The 20,044-nt window shown below is 42.1% G+C and overlaps 1 protein-coding gene across 1 annotated transcript in view; it reads left to right on the top strand.

Annotated features, from left to right (window-relative positions):
• The window catches only part of LOC107040906 (protein sidekick), a 36,012-nt gene that overhangs the window by 12,825 nt on the left and 3,143 nt on the right, over positions 1-20,044 (top strand). The window contains exons 2-7 of the mRNA XM_015261178.2: positions 5,908-6,003; positions 7,549-7,760; positions 8,928-9,643; positions 10,578-10,705; positions 14,489-18,859; positions 18,977-18,997. Coding sequence (XP_015116664.1) covers positions 5,908-6,003; positions 7,549-7,760; positions 8,928-9,643; positions 10,578-10,705; positions 14,489-18,859; positions 18,977-18,997 — 5,544 coding nt within the window. The remainder of the gene's footprint in view (positions 1-5,907; positions 6,004-7,548; positions 7,761-8,927; positions 9,644-10,577; positions 10,706-14,488; positions 18,860-18,976; positions 18,998-20,044) is intronic.

Consider the following 20,044-nt stretch of genomic DNA (forward strand, 5'->3'; position numbering starts at 1 on the left):
CAACTGCGTGAAACACACAGTAGTATGAAACTTCAACTGCGTGAAATACACAGCAGTATGAAAATTCGGCTGCGTGAAACACACAAACTTCACGCATGCGTGGAGTGTATGGAGTGTACGGGAGTGATTCACGCAATGGTGCGAATAGTCACGGCCCTATTTAATCCTCCACTCTAAACGTCTCTAAGGGTCATTCGACCCTCAAGCTCATTTGACCCTTAACTCCAAACATTCTTAAAGGTCATTGCACCCTCAAGACCATTTGACCCTTAACTCCAAACATCCTTAAGGGTCGTTAGACCCTCAACTCTAAACGTCTTTAAGGGTCGTTTGACCCTCACCGCCAAACATCATTAAGGGTCGTTAAACTATTTTACCCTCAACTGAAAACACTCTAAAGGGTCGTTTAACCCTCAACTTCAAACGTTTTTAAGGGCCGTTTGACCCGCACGACCAATTGACCCTCAGCTCTAAACGTCCTTAAAGTTGGTTTGACCCTCACCTCCAAACATCCTTAAAGGTCATTTGACCTTAAACTGCAAACCTGTTTAAGGGCTGTTTGACCCTCAACTATAAAGGTCCTCACAGGTCGTCCTTACCACCAATTAAAACATCCCTCGGAGTTGCTTTTTATTTCGTCTCCCTCCCAACTCACTCGGCAAATAGAATCCGAGGGCACTGAGCTCCCGATATCACTCCAATACAACTTTTATTCCCTCTTGCACGATAAAAATAATTTCAAAAGCCTGAAAATTGGGGGTAATTCATCCCTTGGATCGAAGTGAAAGCGATAAAAAATAGTGGAAAGCAAAAGGAAGACTTTCCCTTTGCTTCGTTGCGGGTGGAGCGCGATTCCGGCTCAGCGATATGCAAGATCATCGAAGCGGAAATTAAATGAATTATCTTAATTGCGTGAATCGACCTAGATTGTTGTTGCATCACCTCGCTGTTGTGTTTTGATTTTTTTTGACGCTTCGAGCGGTCGGGAGCCACTTCAAATACGAGTGGATTTATTTTTAGATGTTTTTTTTCTCGTATGGGGAGGGGAGACAGGAGCGTGAGGATACAGTTGAGAAATTTCCGGTTTCACACGATTCTATAAGAGCTACATTGCGTTGAAGATTGGGATTAGGTCTTGATGACTTTGAAATTGGATGATTTTTTTAGTTATATGGGGAGTTTAGGATGTTACGGGAAAAGGTTATTTGTATTATTTCGGATAATTGTGACGAAATTCTCTGTGAAAATGTACAAAAATTTCAGAGGAAAAAAGTCCCCTGAAATTTTTTTCTAGAAGCTTGATTTTTTTCATTAAAATTTTTAATTTAAATTTAAATTTTCCTTCAGACAAATGAAAAATTATTATTTTTTGCTCTGTCTTGTTGCATTTTCCATTTACATCACTCCCGGATTCATTAGAAATATTCGTTTTTAGCTTCTTGACCAAAAGAACTCCTATTTATCCTTAAAATCCCTCATTATCGAGATAATTAAATGAAAACAAAATGTTAAGAATTGATTTTATTGTTTCGTTGGATTTTCAACGAAAGTTAAAATTTCTTAAATGTGGAATTATCTCAATAACGAATGGTTTTTGGAGAAAATGTCATAAGAATTTTTTTGTAGGTGATGAAATTCTCTACAAAAATGTCTTGTGAAAAATTGCTCTAAATGACTTCGTTTAGGAGATGATGACAGTTTTTCATTTTTCGGTAATGCAAAATATAAAAAAATGACTTCATCAGTCTTGTTACGTCCACGAACATCATCACTCTTCCATTTAAAAAACCGTTGCCTATAAGTTTTTTAAATATCCGTCAGCTCCCATACTATTCAAATTACACATTTCCATCCGTTTCATTTTCAAATGGAACTGAACGAAACCTAGGCAGCTGTCTGGGTTGAGTTGTTGGCAGTTGGGTTGTTGACGTGGGGTGCCAAAAGCTGGTGCACAATGGGGGTTCGTTTCTCCCCTTTCACCTCGAAAAGGGAGCGGAAAACACATGTGAAGGCCAGGTGTACCTAGGACACGCGGGTGGTGTAGAATAATCGGCGATAAAAAAAAGGAAAAAATTTTGCAAAAGTGACAATGCAAACCTAATGTTGGTTAGGATCAAACAATCTTGAGGGTCAAACGGGAGAGACAGGTGAAGGGTGAAATTTTCTCAAGAGTCAAACGGGAGAAATGAGTAGAGTAATGAGAAGATTCAAACGTTCTTATGGGTCTAATGGGAGAGACGAGTAGAGTGATCAGTTCGCTCATCTCTCCCGTTTGACCCCTGAGCCCGTCTCTCCCATTTGACCCTCAAGAAAGTCTGATTCTTCTGATCACTTCGTGTATCTCAAACAACGAAATTCGATACCTTTGCCCCACTCTCCCCTGATCATTAAAAGTCGACATTCTTAGGAGAGCGTGGGTCAAAGTGGAACGGTTTTAAAAAACGAATGTAGAACAAAATTTTGTTAATTTTTTTTCCATCTCTATTACTCAAAAAATGGTGAACGGTCAAACGTTCTCAAGGGTCTAATGCAAGAGACGCGTGTACTTCGCTCGTCTCACCCGTCTGACCCTATTGACCCGTCTGCCTGTCTCTTCCATTTGACCCTCAACATTGTTTAACCTTTGAACAACGAAATTCGATACCGTTTCATTTTGACCCACGCCCTCCTAGAAATGTCGAATTTGAATGATCAGGAGAGAGTGGGGCAAAGTGGAACGATATCAAAAAACGAATGTGAAGCAAAATACAAATAACCTTTTTCCATCTCTATTACTCAAAAGAATGATGAAGGTCAAATGTTGTTTAGGGTAAAACGGGAGAGACGATCATAGTAGCCACAAGGGTCAAACGTTCTTAAGGGTCTAATGGGAGAGACGAGTGGAGTGATCACTTCGCTTGTCTCTCCTTTTTGATTCTCGTGACCCCTGCGTCTGTCTCTCCCATTTGACCCTCAAGAAAATTTCATTCTTGTTATCACTTCGTTCGTCTCTTCCGTTTGACCCTCGACACTGTTTGACCCTTAACCACCGAAATTCGCTACCACACCACTTTGCCCCGTATACCCTTTTTCCTCACTCTCTCGCTAAGAATAACCAAAATAGAATTAAATGCAACAGACGGACGTCTGTTAATCCGCCGGATGCAGCGTGTCCATACGGATAAGAGGTCAAAAGGGGCTGGGGGGCAGTTCCGTTTGAGCACGCACGCTTGAGTTTCAATCCTCCCTTCTGGCGCCACTCGTGTTTCTCCAACTCTCCCACCAGATTTGCCCCCCCCCCCCTCCCCCTTTAGGTTTTTTTACTCGCCCATTCGTCACAAGTGCGCGTTTACTTGCAGAGGAGAACGTGCCTCAAAATGCCAGCTCGACTGTTCCTTTTCCATTCACACCCTTCGCGGTGCTTTATGCTTTAATAAACTTCGGGCTTGGAATATTTATTTTAAAGTGGATTAAAGCGCCACGTCGGCGGTTTCCGGACAAAAGGGCTGGTGTATCTGAGACTGGAAAGCTTGTGAATTGGTCTGGAGTCAGTGGACTGAGGGGAAATATTATATTGTTTGATATCAATCGTCTTTTGGGCATTCAATGGAAATTTTTATTGGATTTCGTCAAATTTTCACGCAATGTGTGAAAGTTAGGGTGCAGTTAGATGGGCGATTAACAATTCTTAATGAGGGAGAATCTGCTAACCACGAACAAATGATTGTTCGACCCCTGACATCATGTATTGACCATCCAAAATTACTGATTCAAAGTCTCTACTACATGTCTATATAATTCATCCTCGCAAATCCCCTAAACATCTCCTCTCCTCGATAATTTCATTGAACCCACAAACAAGGAACAAATTGATCAACCCTTCCCCTCTGAAAAATATTGAAACAGCTGTAGACAGGAAATTCCACACCTACAGTGACTGGACCTCCATCACCAGCCACGAATCCCAGTCCCCTGAGTCACCCACATTCTCCCCGTTGAATAAGAGTAAAAGGCCGCGTGGAAGGCCAACAGCCCTCCGAAAGTGCCGCCCCCCGGATTTATTAAAGTAGTATGAACAAACTTCAGTTGAGTCGTTGAGTGTAACGAGGAACAAAAAGCAAAAAGCCTAAAATAAATCATTCATCATTGATGATTTTCCCCATGTGAAGTCTAACTTTGATGAGTGTACGAAATTGATCCATGAAATTCTTTCTTCAATTATTTTTTTAAACAATAGTCTCTCGTTTGACTTCGGTATTTCGACATAATACGCCATGTCGATCACGCAGAGGCATAAATTATTTATTACATAAATTTGACACTGACGATAATTTTTGTATTGGGCGTAGAATTTTGATTTATTCTTTCTGATTTTTCGAGATTTTTTCTACATTTTAATCTTCTCATCTCGAAAAGTTCATTTTCTCATAAGACCCTGTGTTATTTTTGCACTTCTAGATTAATTATTATTAATAATACTAGATTGCCGATTGAGCAAAAACTCAACCAGAATGTTTTTATTCATATTAACTTTCGTGTAAAATTTATTTCAGATTGTAATCCTCAAAATTCAAGTTTTGTTTATCCTATTTTGATGTTTGCTGGAGTGTTCATAAAAATAGATGAGAAAAAAGGGGATTGAATTTATGTGCTTAAAGTAGTATGAATAAACTCCAGTTGAGTCGTTGAGTGTAACGCGGAAAAAAATGCAGAAAAAAGAAATTATTCATTATTAATGATTTTCCCCATGAATTCTAACTTTGATTAGTTCCCCATTTCGGTCACGTAGAAACATAAATTATTTATTACATAAATTTAACACTGACGATAATTTTTATATTGGGCATAGAATTTTCATTTATTTTTTCTGATTTTTCAAGATTTTTTCTAGATTTTTAACTTCTCCCTGACCTCGAAAAGTTCATTTTCGCCTAAGACTCTGTGTTATTTTTGCACTTCTAGATAAATTATTATCAGTAATACTAGACTGCCGATTGAGCACAAACTCAACCAGAATGTTTCTATTCATATGGCGGCCGGGTTTTTTTTTCCCATTGAAAAATTCCCGGAAATTTTTCGTCGGCGAATGGTTCCCATTGAAATTAATTTTTTCCATGTGGGATTTTGCTTAAAGTTTTTTTTCCAGAAAATGCTAATTGAATTTCGTTTTTTCTGCCTTAGAAGGGAAAAAATGAAAAAGTTAATGACGAAAATCGCCTTTTTTTATTGTTTAATCAGTTCGTTTTTTACCGACCACTGTTGATATGTCAATTTCAAATTCAATGCGATTTAATTTTTAATCAAATCCGTTGAGTTGTGTTACATTCAATAATGATGAATTGATGCTGCGTTCAAATATGTGTCTGATTTAATATTTTCCAGGGAAACTTCACATGGATTCTTTTCTTGGTGACATGGAAATTTTTTTATGAGAAAAATTTTTCAAGGGGAAATTTCTCCCAGGGAACAATTTTCCGGAGAAACATTTTCCGAGGATTTTTTACAGGAAAAATAAATCCAGGAACCATTCGCATTAACTTTCGTTTAAAATTTATTTAAGATTTTAATCTTCAAACTTCAAGTTACGTTAATACAACTTTAATTACCGCCATTGCTTATCTAAACTTATCAATCGCACTCGTGCCCCCTCCATTACATCCAACGTTTCATGCTCTAGAAATCCCGTTCAACATTTTTGTCGAGCATTTCCCTCAATTTCAAGAGTGGTCTCATCACGCAGGTCGTCCGGTATTCATGCCCCCGCCTTTGTCCGGCTTCGTCCACACAAGCCCCATCTCTAAAACATGAGAGAAAAAGTCACCGTGACTGGTTTGTGGGTCGACTGGACGTCATGTGCATAGATAACCCATTGAATCATCCATTCACCGAGAGTTCATCTCAAGTAATGATCTTGTCGTTTTGTTGCAGAGTCTTTGCAAGAGCCGCGCTTTGTACAGCAGCCGTCTGGGGTCAGCAACATCTTGATTGAGAATCGAACCAAGATTTTACAATGTCAAGCTCGAGGTAAATATAAATTTGCGATTTTTTTTTCAACGAACGGTTGTCTCACAATAATTTTAAAAAAATTTTCATCACGCTGTGCGAAAAAGTAACTTTTTAGGCACGCTTTGCCTGCCTAAAACGTCCCTTTTCCACACACTGTGATGAAAAATATCGTTCGATACTCGGGGGAAAAGTGTTTTTTGGCTAGTGGGATTATATCTCTCGCCTTCGGCTCGTGCTATAAATNTTTCGTCTTCATAATGTAATAGTATATTGTGTTACAAGTGCGTAAAGTACCACTTTTTCGTACGCACGCGGGACACATCCTATTTCTTGTAATACCTGCCGAGTTCACTGTTCGCGACCATAGTGGGGGTAAAGTGGTCGTTTTTGTGCACGGGGTGCGTAAAGTTCAAGGTCGTGCGTAAAGTGAATTTCGAGTGCGTAAAGCTTCGCTTTACGCACGTTCAGCGAGTGCCGAACTGTGCCATTTTTCGTTTACTAGTAAACAAAAAGACTTCCCTGGCCCCCTCCCACGAGCCAAAAAACTCTTTTCCGCACTCGTAACGAAATATACTATTTCATCACGCTGTGACGAAAAGTGAACTTTTCGGTTCACGAAAACGTTTCGAGACGCTTCGCGTGCCTAAAACGTCCCTTTTCTACACATTGTGATGAAAAATATCGTTCGATACTCGTGGGAGAAGTGTTTTATGGCCCATCGCAAATAGGCCGGAAAAATACTATTTCGTTTACTAGTAAACGAACAGGCACTTTTCGACACGGGCTGAACGTAGCAGCAGTGACAAAATAGTATATTTCGTTACGAGTGCGGAAAAGAGTTTTTTGGCTCGTGGGAGGGGGCCAGGGAAGTCTTTTTGTTTACTAGTAAACGAAAAATGGCACAGTTCGGCACTCGCTGAACGTGCGTAAAGCGAAGCTTTACGCACTCGAAATTCACTTTACGCACGACCTTGAACTTTACGCACCCCGTGCACAAAAACGACCACTTTACCCCCACTATGGTCGCGAACAGTGAACTCGGCAGGTATTACAAGAAATAGGATGTGTCCCGCGTGCGTACGAAAAAGTGGTACTTTACGCACTTGTAACACAATATACTATTACATTATGAAGACGAAAAAACAATCGAGATAACGTTCAAAAAATAATTCACCCGAGCCTTAGTTGAAAAAGGAATATCGAATTTGTCAGGAAAAGTGGCGTAATGAAAGGTGGCGCTAGTACGATAGAAGAAAATGATTTGCAGAATGGCAATTCGTAAGCATAATCCTAATTTATTATCAGAAATAACTGTTATATGAAGACAAAAGCAAACTAATCACAAAACCCTTGAGATTTCCCGTTCGCAGAGCCCAAGAATTGATTTTTCTCAACAGTTTTTCAGAAAGTTAGGGCTCCGGGTCCGTCCCGAAAATAATAACCCGCCATTTTTCTCTGCCATCCGTATGATCGCATGACACTGAGGGAGAAGGAAGCCCCTCAGAGCCCGAGCGGTAACACGATAATCCGCAAAAAGTGAAAAAAACTGATGATTCCCCACAGGATATCCACAGCCCAAGTATCGATGGTTCAAGGATGGGGTTGCGTTGAGCAACGAGCTGACGTCAGAGCCCTTCTGGAGGATCCAGAGCCCAAAGAGAAAAGACGCTGGTGTGTACTATTGCGTTGCCACCAACGACGTTGGCTCGGTTTTCAGCGAACGTGTCACATTCTCGGTTGCTTACATGGGCATTTTTGAAGATCCAACAGAAAAGGTAGGAGTTTTCATCAATTTTTTTTTCATCAATCTCAACACTTTACCATTCCATCCACATCACTACTCTATTCGTCATTACCAATGAATGAATGCGTAAAATCTGACCAATTTTGTATTATTTTTACATACACTATGGATCTTACACGCTCTGAGTTCCACCTATTGCCCCCCGATGAACTAATGAAAATAAATAAATGAATAAATAAATTTTTTCAGTGTTTGTACTGTTGAAGTTCACAGCTGAAATTTTAGTTTTTTCATATTTTCCGAATAGACGAATGATTTGTTTTTTAGAACTATATGATACTAAAAACTCGTTCAGCATATTTTGATAATTATTAACTAATTGTCTCGAAAAGTTGAGCCTAAATGATTCAGAATTATCTGAAACGTAGAGATTTTTTATCTCTAGAGGAAGTGTTTGAACACAACTTTTATCTGAATTTGGAAAAATAATTCAATTCCTTCTAAGTGGATCAAAAAAATTGTCTCCAAAAGTTAGGCTCAGATGACTCAGAACCATCTGAAACGTGGAGATTTGTTATCCCCAGAGAAAGTATTTAATGTTTTGGCTCATTTTTTGAAATCAATCGGATTCTCTTTAAACTGGCCCAAAAAATCGTCTCGAAAAGTTAGGCTCAGATGACTCAGAATCATCTGAAACGTGGAGATTTGTTATCCCCAGAGAAAGTATTTAAACAACCTTTTGACTCACTTTTTGAAACAAATAAAATTCCCTTTGAACAGTCCCAAAAAATTGTCTCCAAAAGTTAGGCTCAGATGACTCAGAACCATCTGAAACGTGGAGATTTGTTATCCCCAGAGAAAGTATTTAAATAATGTTTTGGCTCATTTTTTGAAATCAATCGCATTCTCTTTAAACTGGCCCAAAAAATCGTCTCGAGAAGAGTTAGGCTCAGATGACTCAGAATCATCTGAAACGTGGAGATTTGTTATCCCCAGAGAAAGTATTTAAACAACCTTTTGACTCACTTTTTGAAACAAATAAAATTCCCTTTAAACCGATCCAAAAAATTGTCTCGTAAAGTCAGGCTCAGATGACTCAGAATCGTCTGAAACGTGGAGATTAGTTATCCCCAGAAGAAGTAAAATAAAACCCAGGATGCAAAATTCACGAATTATCCTATTTTTCTTGACGGAGAAGGTGGTAAGCGTGCAATATGGGGGAGCGGCAATTCTCGAACTGCCAGAAATCGAGAGCCACCCGGCCCCGGGCGTCACCTGGTCAACACCAGACGGTCAGATTCCCTATGACATAAAATACGCAATGAGCGAGAGAAAACTGCTGATCCTAAACGCTAACGAGAGGGATGAGGGCTCCTACCGAGCACGAGCCATGAACGCCCAGATCGGGAAAGAAGAGTACTCTCCCCCATTACAGCTGAAGGTCGAGGGTGACAACAACATGGAGATGCCTCCAGCCATAATCATCGAGCCCAAAGACACGAAGATCATCAAGGATCAGCCTGTCAGTTATCTCGACTGCATTGCGAACGCTCGATCTCTTCACGAGCTCAAGATCCTTTGGACGAAGGACGGAATTCCAGTCGAGAATGCGAGGATATCCTACAGCTTCAGTGATCTGTGGAACAGAACTCTTGAACTTATTTCAGCGAACTCAACTTATTCCGGGGTTTACACATGTCATGTTCATCTGAGAAGCAGTGGCTACCCTACGATCAACGCCAGTGCGCAGGTTGATGTCTTCGAAAAACCAACATTTGTTAACGAATTGAAGAGGGAGACTTATGGAGAGTATGGATCTGCGGTGAAGATCTCTTGTGATGTTGTGGGAGTGCCCACGCCGAAGATCGAGTGGTTCCACAATGCCGAGTCTGTTGGGGAGTTGATAGGGTCTAGGTGAGAATTCCTCGTTAAACGAACACAATCGCTTTAGGAAATGCAATTCAAGACAAAATCATTTCAAGGTGACACCTCAATTCGTCAGATCTTTGTGTATTTCATCATTTATTCTTTATGTCCAAGATGTTGATTTTGGAGTACGTGTGGTCGATTAATACATGTTGATCATTGAGAAATCAGTAATTTGAGAATAGAAACCATAAAGTACTGGAATTCTCATGATCCTTGTTATCTCCAAGTTAGACTGTTGTGACCCTAGGTCAAACTTTGTAGAGACAACATCGTCTGTTTGTATTATTATTATTATTATTATTATTATTATTAAAGCTTTTTATTTATGTCCTGGGGTTTAATGAGGACCCCCTAAGGACAACCCAAGTAAATTACATGATCAACAATCCATAAAGAAAGAATATGATAGGAGTTAGAGAACAAGATATGCATAAATCACCCACAGGATATACCCAGATAAAATAATACATTATCACTGTCATCTAGTCACTCGATTTTTTATAAAATTATATGCTATCTGCCATTTTTGTTACTATCTACTATAAATTCAGTAGCGAAGCGGTAAACCGGGTTAAGTCGATTTTGACTTTGTGTCAGTTTTTGATGAATATCTCGGAATCTAAGAGAGACGGCAGAATTTTCCCATGACCTTTTTTGTAACCCTCAATTGGCTCTACAAAAAAGGTCATGACAAAAAATTTTCTATCTCTTTTAGATTTCGAGATATTTGTCAAAAACTGGCCAATAGTCAAAATCGACTTGACCCGGTTTACCGCTTCACTACTGAATTTTATTTACTTAAAACCAAGTATGTGACCAATTGTTCGCCGTTGAATTGACGTGCTGAAGGTGTTTCATGTTGAATAGTAATAGAACCTCCACTTTTCATCAATTGCCTCAATGACCTGTTGACTTCTAGATTTCACATCGACGAAGACGGATCGCTAGTGATAAAAAGGCTTACAATGGAGTACGCCGGCATGTTCCAGTGTTTGGCGTCGAACGATGCGGGCGAGGTCTCGAGTTATACTTGGCTCAAGGTCAAAAGTAAGTATAACTGTTGACAAACGTCCATTGATAAGCATTACATCGATAATAACACCAACAAGATGTTTTACCCGGGTTAATTTGTATGGGAGCAGGCAAGAACAGAAAGAGGGTAGTTCGTCGGGCAGCTGGCTACAGGGTAGTCAGAGTGCGACAATCTGATCGACGCTTTGAATTCACACAATACCCAGAGAGTAAGGAAAACAATCGGATAACCGAAAAAATCAAAATTCAACGGAAAGCTTTCATTTTTTTTCTTCTCCTGTTTTTGTTTTGGTTCTTTAGTTTTTCGAAAAAACACCATATCTGTAGCGTTTAACGGAGACGAAGCGTATTCATCACCAAGGCACAGCTTGACATGCTTGTTTCATCTTTTTTTATTTTGTGTGCAATTGTGGTTGCGTTTGTAGCCAAGTGGTGGAAGGAGATGAGTCGAATCAATTAATCCGGCGATACTGGTAACGGTGGATAATGATATGATATACAACGGATTTAAATATGGCGGTTCTAGGAGAAATGTTCCGCGGAAAAATGTTCCTCAACAACATGAATTCCCCAGAAAAACTTTAAAAACTAGTCTCAACGGAATAAAATATCATCCCTCCATAGGAGTGAAAACAAAAAAATATAGAATGCAAAAATGCAAAATTTATTCGCCACAATAAGAAACGAATTGACCCCAAATTGTACGGTTATGAACATATTTACAAAAAAAAACGAACATTAAAGATGTACTACACCCTTTCGGCCAAAATTCACGTTTTTTTTTCATTTTTCTAGCGAATTATTGATCGGATTGATGCGAAATGATATACCGTTTTTGCGTTTAATCATTATTGACTGACTCACGAAGTTTCATGTTAGTACAGTCATTTTCCTACATTTTTTCTAAAGTTTTGTGAATTTCTGAAAAGTTTCAGAAAAAACGCAGGAAAGTGATTGCACGATCATGCAATTTCGTGAGTCATTAAGTAATGATAAACCGCAAAAACGGTATATTTTTTCTCGTCAATCCGATCAACAATTTGCAAGGAAAAATAAAAAACGTTAATTTTGGCGAAAAGGATATAATACATCCTTAAATACATGTCACAACGCATCAAACAATATGAAATCCCAGAACTCTACAAAGAACAATAAAACAATAATCCCAGGAATTCTAGAAAATGTTCGCGTGAAAAATGTAAATCAATATTAATTCAAAATGATAGACAACGATATTTATCAACAACAAAATTTATCAACTTCATCGTGATTGAAGGTATCAACAATAGTCTCAACGGAATAAAATATCATCCCTCCATAAGAGTGAAAACAAAAAAATATAGAATGCAAAAAAAAATTTATTCGCCACAATAAGAAACGAATTGACCCCAAATTGTACGGTTATGAACCTATTTACAAAAAAAAAACGAAGAACATTAAGGATGTACTACACCCTTTCGGCCAAAATTCACGTTTTTTTTTCATTTTTCTGGCGAATTATTGATCGGATTGATGCGAAATGATATACCGTTTTTGCGTTTAATCATTATTGACTGACTCACGAAGTTTCATGTTAGTACAGTCATTTTCCTACATTTTTTCTAAAGTTTTGTGAATTTCTGAAAAGTTTCAGAAAAACCGCAGGAAAGTGATTGCACGATCATGCAATTTCGTGAGTCATTAAGTAATGATAAACCGCAAAAACGGTATATTTTTTCTCGTCAATCCGATCAACAATTTGCAAGGAAAAATAAAAAACGTTAATTTTGGCGAAAAGGATATAATACATCCTTAAATACATGTCACAACGCATCAAACAATATGAAATCCCAGAACTCTACAAAGAACAATAAAACAATAATCCCAGAAATTCTAGAAAACGTTCGCGTGAAAAATGTAAATCAATATTAATTCAAAATGATAGACAACGATATTTATCAACAACAAAATTTATCAACTTCATCGTGATTGAAGGTATCAACAATAGCCTCAAGGCGAAAATCGTAATCACGGTAAGCTTTTTCTGGGAAAAAACAGTACTATTGAATTCCTACACGACGGGTAGATTAAAGATAAGCACTTACCATCCAGACGACTAACACAGAAATTGGTGCAAAGAAAGAAATTATGTGGAACAATTTTCCGGGGAACAAGTATCCGGGTACCAAATATGGCTGCTTCAGACGTACCCATGAGCCTCTAGAGGTGAAAAACCGTCAAAAAACATGATGAGACAACATTCCAAAAAACATTATGAACCGTCGCTCGGAAAAGAAGCTTGACCAAAATTCCCTCATCTCATTCCACCGTTCCTCTAGCAAAGATAGAACCCCGGAGTGACTTTAGCTGCATCTTTCGAGTTTCATGACCCTAGACCACTCTTAGAAAAAAAATCACGCATGAGACACTCCCTCATTCACTCCAAGCCCCATCTCTTTCGCAAATATGACCGCTTTAGGGGTAGGTACCTCTAAAGCAGCCATGTTGTCTACACGGAGAGAAATTTTTGATAAAAATTATCCTACCGTTCTATAAAAGTATCATGAGTCATCGTTTCCTCATTTCTATCTCGTAATTTAGTAAAAATTAATGTATGATGATCAAACTTTATTCTACGTTAGAGAAATTTTATTCTGATAAAAATAAAAATTAATGTGTCGGCAGAGTACAAATTACTGTACCGGTAGGGTACAATCTACCAACCGTTCTAGAATTTTCGTTGTTATCTGCATAAAAATTATTGGACTGGAAGGGTAATAGTATATTTCGTAACGAGTGCAAAAAAGTGTTTTTTATATCACGAGCGAGGTTTATATCACGAGTGGGAGGTTTATATCACGAGCCGAAGGCGAGTCAACATTTCCTCATTTCTATCCCGAAATTGAATAAAAATTAATATATGATGATCAAATTTTATTCTACGTTTGAGAAATTTTATCCTGACGCATAATAAACTGTTTATCGCGCTGTGACGAAAAGTGAACTTTTCGGCACGCTCCGCGTGCCTAAAAGTCCAATTTCCGCCACATTGTGATGGAAAATATTTTTCACCACGCTGTGACGAAAAGTGAACTTTTCGGCACGCTCCGCGTGCCTAAAAGTCCAATTTCCGCCACATTGTGATGGAAAATATTGTTCGTAACTCGTGAAAAAATGTTTTTTAGTTCGTGGGATTATATCCCTCGCCTTCGGCTCGTGATATAATCCCACGAGCTAAAAAACATTTTTTCACGAGTTACGAACAATATTTTCCATTAATTAGTTCACTTTTCGTCACAGCGTGATAAACAGTTTATTATGCGTCAGGATAAAATTTCTCAAACGTAGAATAAAATTTGATCATCATATATTAATTTTTATTCAATTTCGGGATAGAAATGAGGAAATGATGACTCATGATACTTTTATAGAACGGTAGGATAATTTTAATCAAAAATTTCTCTCCGTGTAAGAAGTGCCGCTGTACTGGTATTAAGCGTCGCCCATTTGTTACATATCTAGAAATAAACTGAATCGTATTTGGAACGATTTCAGTCAATGAAAATGAGAACATACAAAGGTCATATTCAGAGCGCAATACATCTTTTGAAATTCCAAAAGTTAGAAAGAGTCTCTCAGAAAAGAAGCTCGACCAAAATTTCCTCATCTCATTCCGCCGTTGCTCTAGCAGATTGTACCCCGGCGTGACTTTAGCTGCATCTTCCGAGTTTCAAGACCCTAGACCACTCTTAGAAAGCCATGACGCATGAGACACTGTCCCCCTTCACTCCAAGCCCCTAACCACCCCTTAACTTTCAGCTTCAACTCCAATCCTGGAGACCAGCCCCCGCAACCTGACGGTCCTAGACGGCAAGGACGCGACGATAGTCTGCCGCGCAGTGGGTGCCCCAATTCCAAACACCACCTGGGTCCTGAACGAAACAATGCCCGTTGAAATAGCAGGTAGGGTTCAGCTCCTGGAGACCGGTGATCTCTCAATCTCCGCAGTGAAACCGAACGACGCCGGCAAGTACACATGCATCCGCTCAAACGACGCCGGCTCTGTAAACGGTTCCGCGTATTTATCCGTCCATGTTAGAACCCAGATAATCCGCCCTCCCAGTGACACCTCAGTCCTCCTCGGTCACACCGCCGAACTCCAATGTAAAGTGTCAAACGACCCAAGCGTCCCCTACGACATCGACTGGTTTCACAACTCCCAGTTGATGAACACTCGTGCGAGCCCCAGAGTAAAAATGCGAGAGGACGGCGCCCTCGAGATCATAGCCGTCCGGGCGTCTGATGTGGGCGAATACACGTGTTCCGTCATTTCCCCGGGTGGCAACGAGACCCGAAGCGCTCGTCTAAGCGTCATAGAACTTCCCTTTGCCCCTATAAACGTAGTCGCGGAGAGGATCGAGAAGATATCCCCACGCGCGATAAACATCTCGTGGGTCCCAGGGTTCGACGGCAACAGCCCTACGAAAAAATTCGTGGTGGAGAGGCGAGTGGTCCCAGAAATGGGACCCATAGCAGACACCCTATCGAATTGGGTGGTGGAAGACGATAACGTATCAGCGCAGGTCAGGTGGTGTTTGCTGAAGGATCTGAAAGCAGCAGCTGCTTATCAGTTCCGAGTGACGGCTGTCAATCTTGTTGGTGAGGGTCCTCCGTCGGAACCGAGTAATATCGTTACCCTCCCGCAAGAACCACCCTCCGGGCCACCTGTCGGTCTCGTCGGCTCTGCGCGATCTGATTCGGAAATCATAACTCAGTGGCAGCCGCCCCTCGAGGAACACCGGAATGGTCACATCCTCGGGTACATCCTGAGGTACCGTTTACATGGGTATTACAACCAGAGCCCTTGGATAATTCATAACATCACTAATGAGGCGCAGAAGAACTATCTTATCTCAGATCTCATCACTTGGAAAGATTACATAGTTCAGATTGCCGCGTACAATGATAAGGGGGTGGGCGTCTTCACGGACGGTTTGATTATCAAAACGAAGGAAGGTGTACCCGAGGCACCGCCGACTAACGTCCGAGTTGAGGCTGTTAATTCCACGTCAATAGGGGTCTGGTGGAAGCCGCCGAACCCTCAGAAGATCAACGGCATCAACCAGGGCTACAAGATCCAAGCCTGGACCGGGGGCAACTTCACGGAAAGCAATGAATACAGGTCCCTGAAGGTCCCTCCGAGTCTTTTCGATCCTCTCGCTGAACAGAGTGCAGTCATCAGTGGTCTTAAGAAGTACACCGTCTACAATATCACTGTTCTATGCTTCACGGATCCTGGAGACGGTGAACGCTCCAGTCCGATCGAGATTAGGACCAGTGAAGACGTCCCCGGGGAAGTCGAAAACCTTCAATTCGATGACATTAGCGATCGAGCTCTGACTGTTAGGTGGAGCCCACCAGCCGAGATCAATGGCATACTCACCAGCTATCAGCTGAAGTATCAGATAAAAGATAACGCCGACTCCCTTCGAGTTCTCAATTTCAGTTCTGATACGTTATCAAGTAAAGTGGAACATCTGCAGCCAACGACGCACTATCGCTTCGAAGTGATAGCTTGGACGTCGAAGGGGCCGAGTAAACCGAGAGTCGCAACGATACAGTCCGGGGTGGAGCCGGTGCTGCCGGAGCCGCCCCTGAAACTAGCTCTCTCCAACATCGATGCCTTCTCAGTTGTCTTACAGTTCACCCCGGGGTTCGATGGGAATTCCTCGATCATCGCTTGGACGGTGCAGGCGCAGACCCGACGGAACACCACCTGGTACAATATCTTCGAGGTGTCCGATCCTGACGCGTCGACAATAACCGTCGGAGGGTTGATCCCCTTTATGCAGTACAAACTAAGACTGATCGCTAATAACGTCGTGGGTGCTTCGAAACCATCAGAACCAACCAAGGAATTCCAGACAATTCAAGCTCCCCCGTCCCATCCCCCCAGGAACGTAACCGTCCGCGCGATGAGTGCGACTGAACTCAGGGTTCGTTGGATCCCCCTCCAGCAGATCGAGTGGTACGGGAACCCCCGGGGGTACAATGTCACTTACACCGAAGTCAGGACGAACAAGTCGAAGAGCATTGCTATTGAAGATCACACAGCAAACTCTTACGTCCTCGAAGGGATGGAAGAGTTCGCTCTTTACGAGATCGTCATGCAGGCGTACAACGACGTGGGCTCGTCATCATCGAGCCCCAAGGCCGTCGAGAGAACGAGAGAGGCGGTCCCCTCTGTTGGGCCTTCCAACATCGAAGCTAATGCCACGTCTTCTACCACTATTCTTGTCAAGTGGGGGGAGGTGCCGGTTGTCCATCAGAATGGGCAGATCGAGGGGTACAAGGTGTACTACGGAGCCAGTGGATCATCCTTTCAGTACAAGAACATTCCGAAGAACACGACCTTCACGACAACTCTGACGGAACTGAGGAAGTTCGTTCAGTATCACATTCAGGTGCTGGCATACACCAGACTTGGAGACGGGGCCCTCAGCATTCCTCCGGTCAGGGTGCAGACGTTCGAGGACGTCCCGGGGCCACCGTCGAACGTCTCCTTTCCGGATGTTAGCTTCAGCACAGCTAGGATCATCTGGGATACCCCGGAGGATCCGAACGGCGAGATCCTAGCTTACAAAGTCCTCTTCCATCTGAATAGTAGTCAAGAAAGACAGTTCTCGAAGGAGTTCCAGGCTTCCGATAGAACCTTCCAGGCGAATGGCCTCGAGGCGGAAAAGTATTACATGTTTTCGGTGGCCGCACAGACCAGGTTAGGCTGGGGTAAAACAGCCTCCGGACTGGTACTGACGACGAATAATAGGGAGAGACCACAGCCACCCTCGATGCCGCAGGTCAGCCGATCGCAGGTGCAGAGCAGGCAGATCACGTTCTCGTGGACTCCTGGACCTGACGGCTTTGCACCACTTCGTTATTACACAGTCCAGAAGAGTGAGAACTCCGGGCCTTTCCTGACCATACCCGAGAGGGTGGACCCCACGCTGACATCTTACACCGCTAATGACTTGAAACCCTTCACGTATTATCAGTTTAGGATACAGGCGACTAATGATATTGGACCCTCCGCGTGGAGTGCTGAGTCGGTTCAGGTCCAGACCCTTCCGGCTGCACCTGCCAGAGGTGTATCTGGTCTCAGAGTCGTTCCGATCACAACTACTAGCATTGAAGTCCACTGGGACATGATTGAGGAGGTCCACTGGAGTGGAGACCACGAGACCGGAGGGTACCGTGTTGTCTACCAACCGGTGTCTGACTTTCCGACAGCTCTCGAAGCTACTCCGAAGCAGGAGATCCTGGGGATCAAGCAGACAAAGATGATCCTCAGCGATCTGATGGAGGACCGCAATTACGAGATCGTTGTTCTTCCTTTCAACTCTGAGGGCGACGGCCCAGCCAGTCCTCCAGTCACCGTCTATGTCGGGGAGGCAGTTCCCACGGGTGAACCCCAGGGTGTCAAAGCCGAACCCATCTCGGGGACTGAGGTGACGCTCCAGTGGAAGCCACCACTAGCCAGCATGCAGAATGGTGACCTCCTGGGGTACAAGATTTTCTATCTTGTGACGGATTCCCCTCAGCCGTTAGAGAAGAAACAGGAGGAGGAGATCGAGGTCGTCCCTGCTTCCTACCTCACGCATAACCTCGTGTTCCTGGACAAGTACACTCAGTACAGGATTCAGGTGCTGGCGTTCAACCCTGCTGGTGATGGCCCTCGATCACCACCAATAACTGTGAGGACCAAGCAGGACTTGCCTGGGGCACCGACCAATCTGCAGTTCTCGGAGATCACGATGACGAGTATGAGGGTCTCCTGGGACCGTCCGAAGATGAGGAATGGGGAGATTGTGGGGTACATCGTGACGTATGAGACTGCTGAGCAGAATGACAAGTTCAGTAAGCAGGTCAAGCAGAAGGTGACTGAGACCAGTCTGCTTGTCCAGCCCCTGGAGGAGGAGGTGACGTACACATTCATGGTTCGAGCCTTGACCATTGATTTTGGACCACCGATCTCTGGGAATGTGACAACCGGACCCCAGGAGGGATCACCCATGGCACCGACCAAGCTGAGTGTTACCAAGACTCCGGTGTCTAGTGTCGATCTGCAATGGGTCAATGGAGCCTCCGGGAAGGGACCCATCCTCGGGTACTACATCGAGACGAGACGGAAAGGTAATTATGACGGATGTCTTTAGCGGTTATTCTTTGGCTTCTGGGTGACCTGGTGGTTAATTGTTTTCATGTCATCTTGATTATGTTTTTCATGTGTATTTTTTATTCGTGGCACAGCCATGGAAGATTGGCGGAAGTGTAAGTGATATGATGCCCCCTTTAAGTTGAATTCCGTATTTTTGATGAGTTGGGTTTGTGGTGTATGTTTATGGCGCATGACAGGCCATTTTGTTTTGGGGGGTGACACGAAATGGAGGGAGTTTGATTCCTTTGGTGATATTGGATTTAGATGGAGAAACCCTCCATCATCGAGACGATTGCATATTTACTTAAGCTACAAGTCAAGAATTTTTTGATTCACCATAACGTTTCACCCCTCGACCATTGCATTAGTCCACCCAACGTTTGGAGTTTTCTCATTAAATCCAGTAGATGGGGCAGAGCCGGGGGAAAATGAACAAGAAACGACTATTTAGCACAATTCAGGGGACTTCTTTTGTTGTTAGTTGAAGGTCAAATGGTCTTGAGGGTCAAAAAAGCCTGAACGACGTTTGAAGCTGAAGGCCGAATGATCTTGAGGGTCAAATGAACCTTGAGGACGTTTGCAATTGAGAGTCTAATGCTCGTAAGGCTAAACTGACCCTTACGACGTTGGCAATTAAGGGTCGAATTGCCTTGAGGATTGCAATTGAGAGTCAAATGATTTTGAGGGTCAACTAACCTTCAAGGGGTAACAGAGGACCATCGTTTCCTCGAATTTTCAAACAAATTTCTTGCTCACAATTATTAATATTATATAATAATAAACGCACATTGTTTTTCATCGTTGCCTTCAGGAGATTAATGTGCTTCCATTTGTAAAAATATTAATGACTCGGACGGAAATTCGTTCTAAAATGTGAAAAATTAGGGACATTCTATTACCCTTCAGGACATTGGAGTTGAGAGTTAAATGGGCTTAAGGATTAACAAATTCTCAAGTTTGTTTAGAGTTGAGGGTCAAATAATTTTGAGGGTTAAAAGACTCTTAAGGACATTTGGAATGGAGAGTCAAATGGTCGTAAGGGTCAAGGGAATGACAAAGACGAGTGGGTTTGAGGGTCAAATGACCCCTAAGTACATTTACAGTTGAAGCTTAAATGATATTAAGGGTTAAATGACCCTCAAGGACATTTGGATATCAGG

The sequence above is a fragment of the Diachasma alloeum genome, unplaced genomic scaffold (assembly GCF_001412515.2).
Source record: "Diachasma alloeum isolate Michigan unplaced genomic scaffold, Dall2.0 Dall_scaffold_00349, whole genome shotgun sequence".
NCBI lineage: Eukaryota > Metazoa > Arthropoda > Insecta > Hymenoptera > Braconidae > Diachasma > Diachasma alloeum.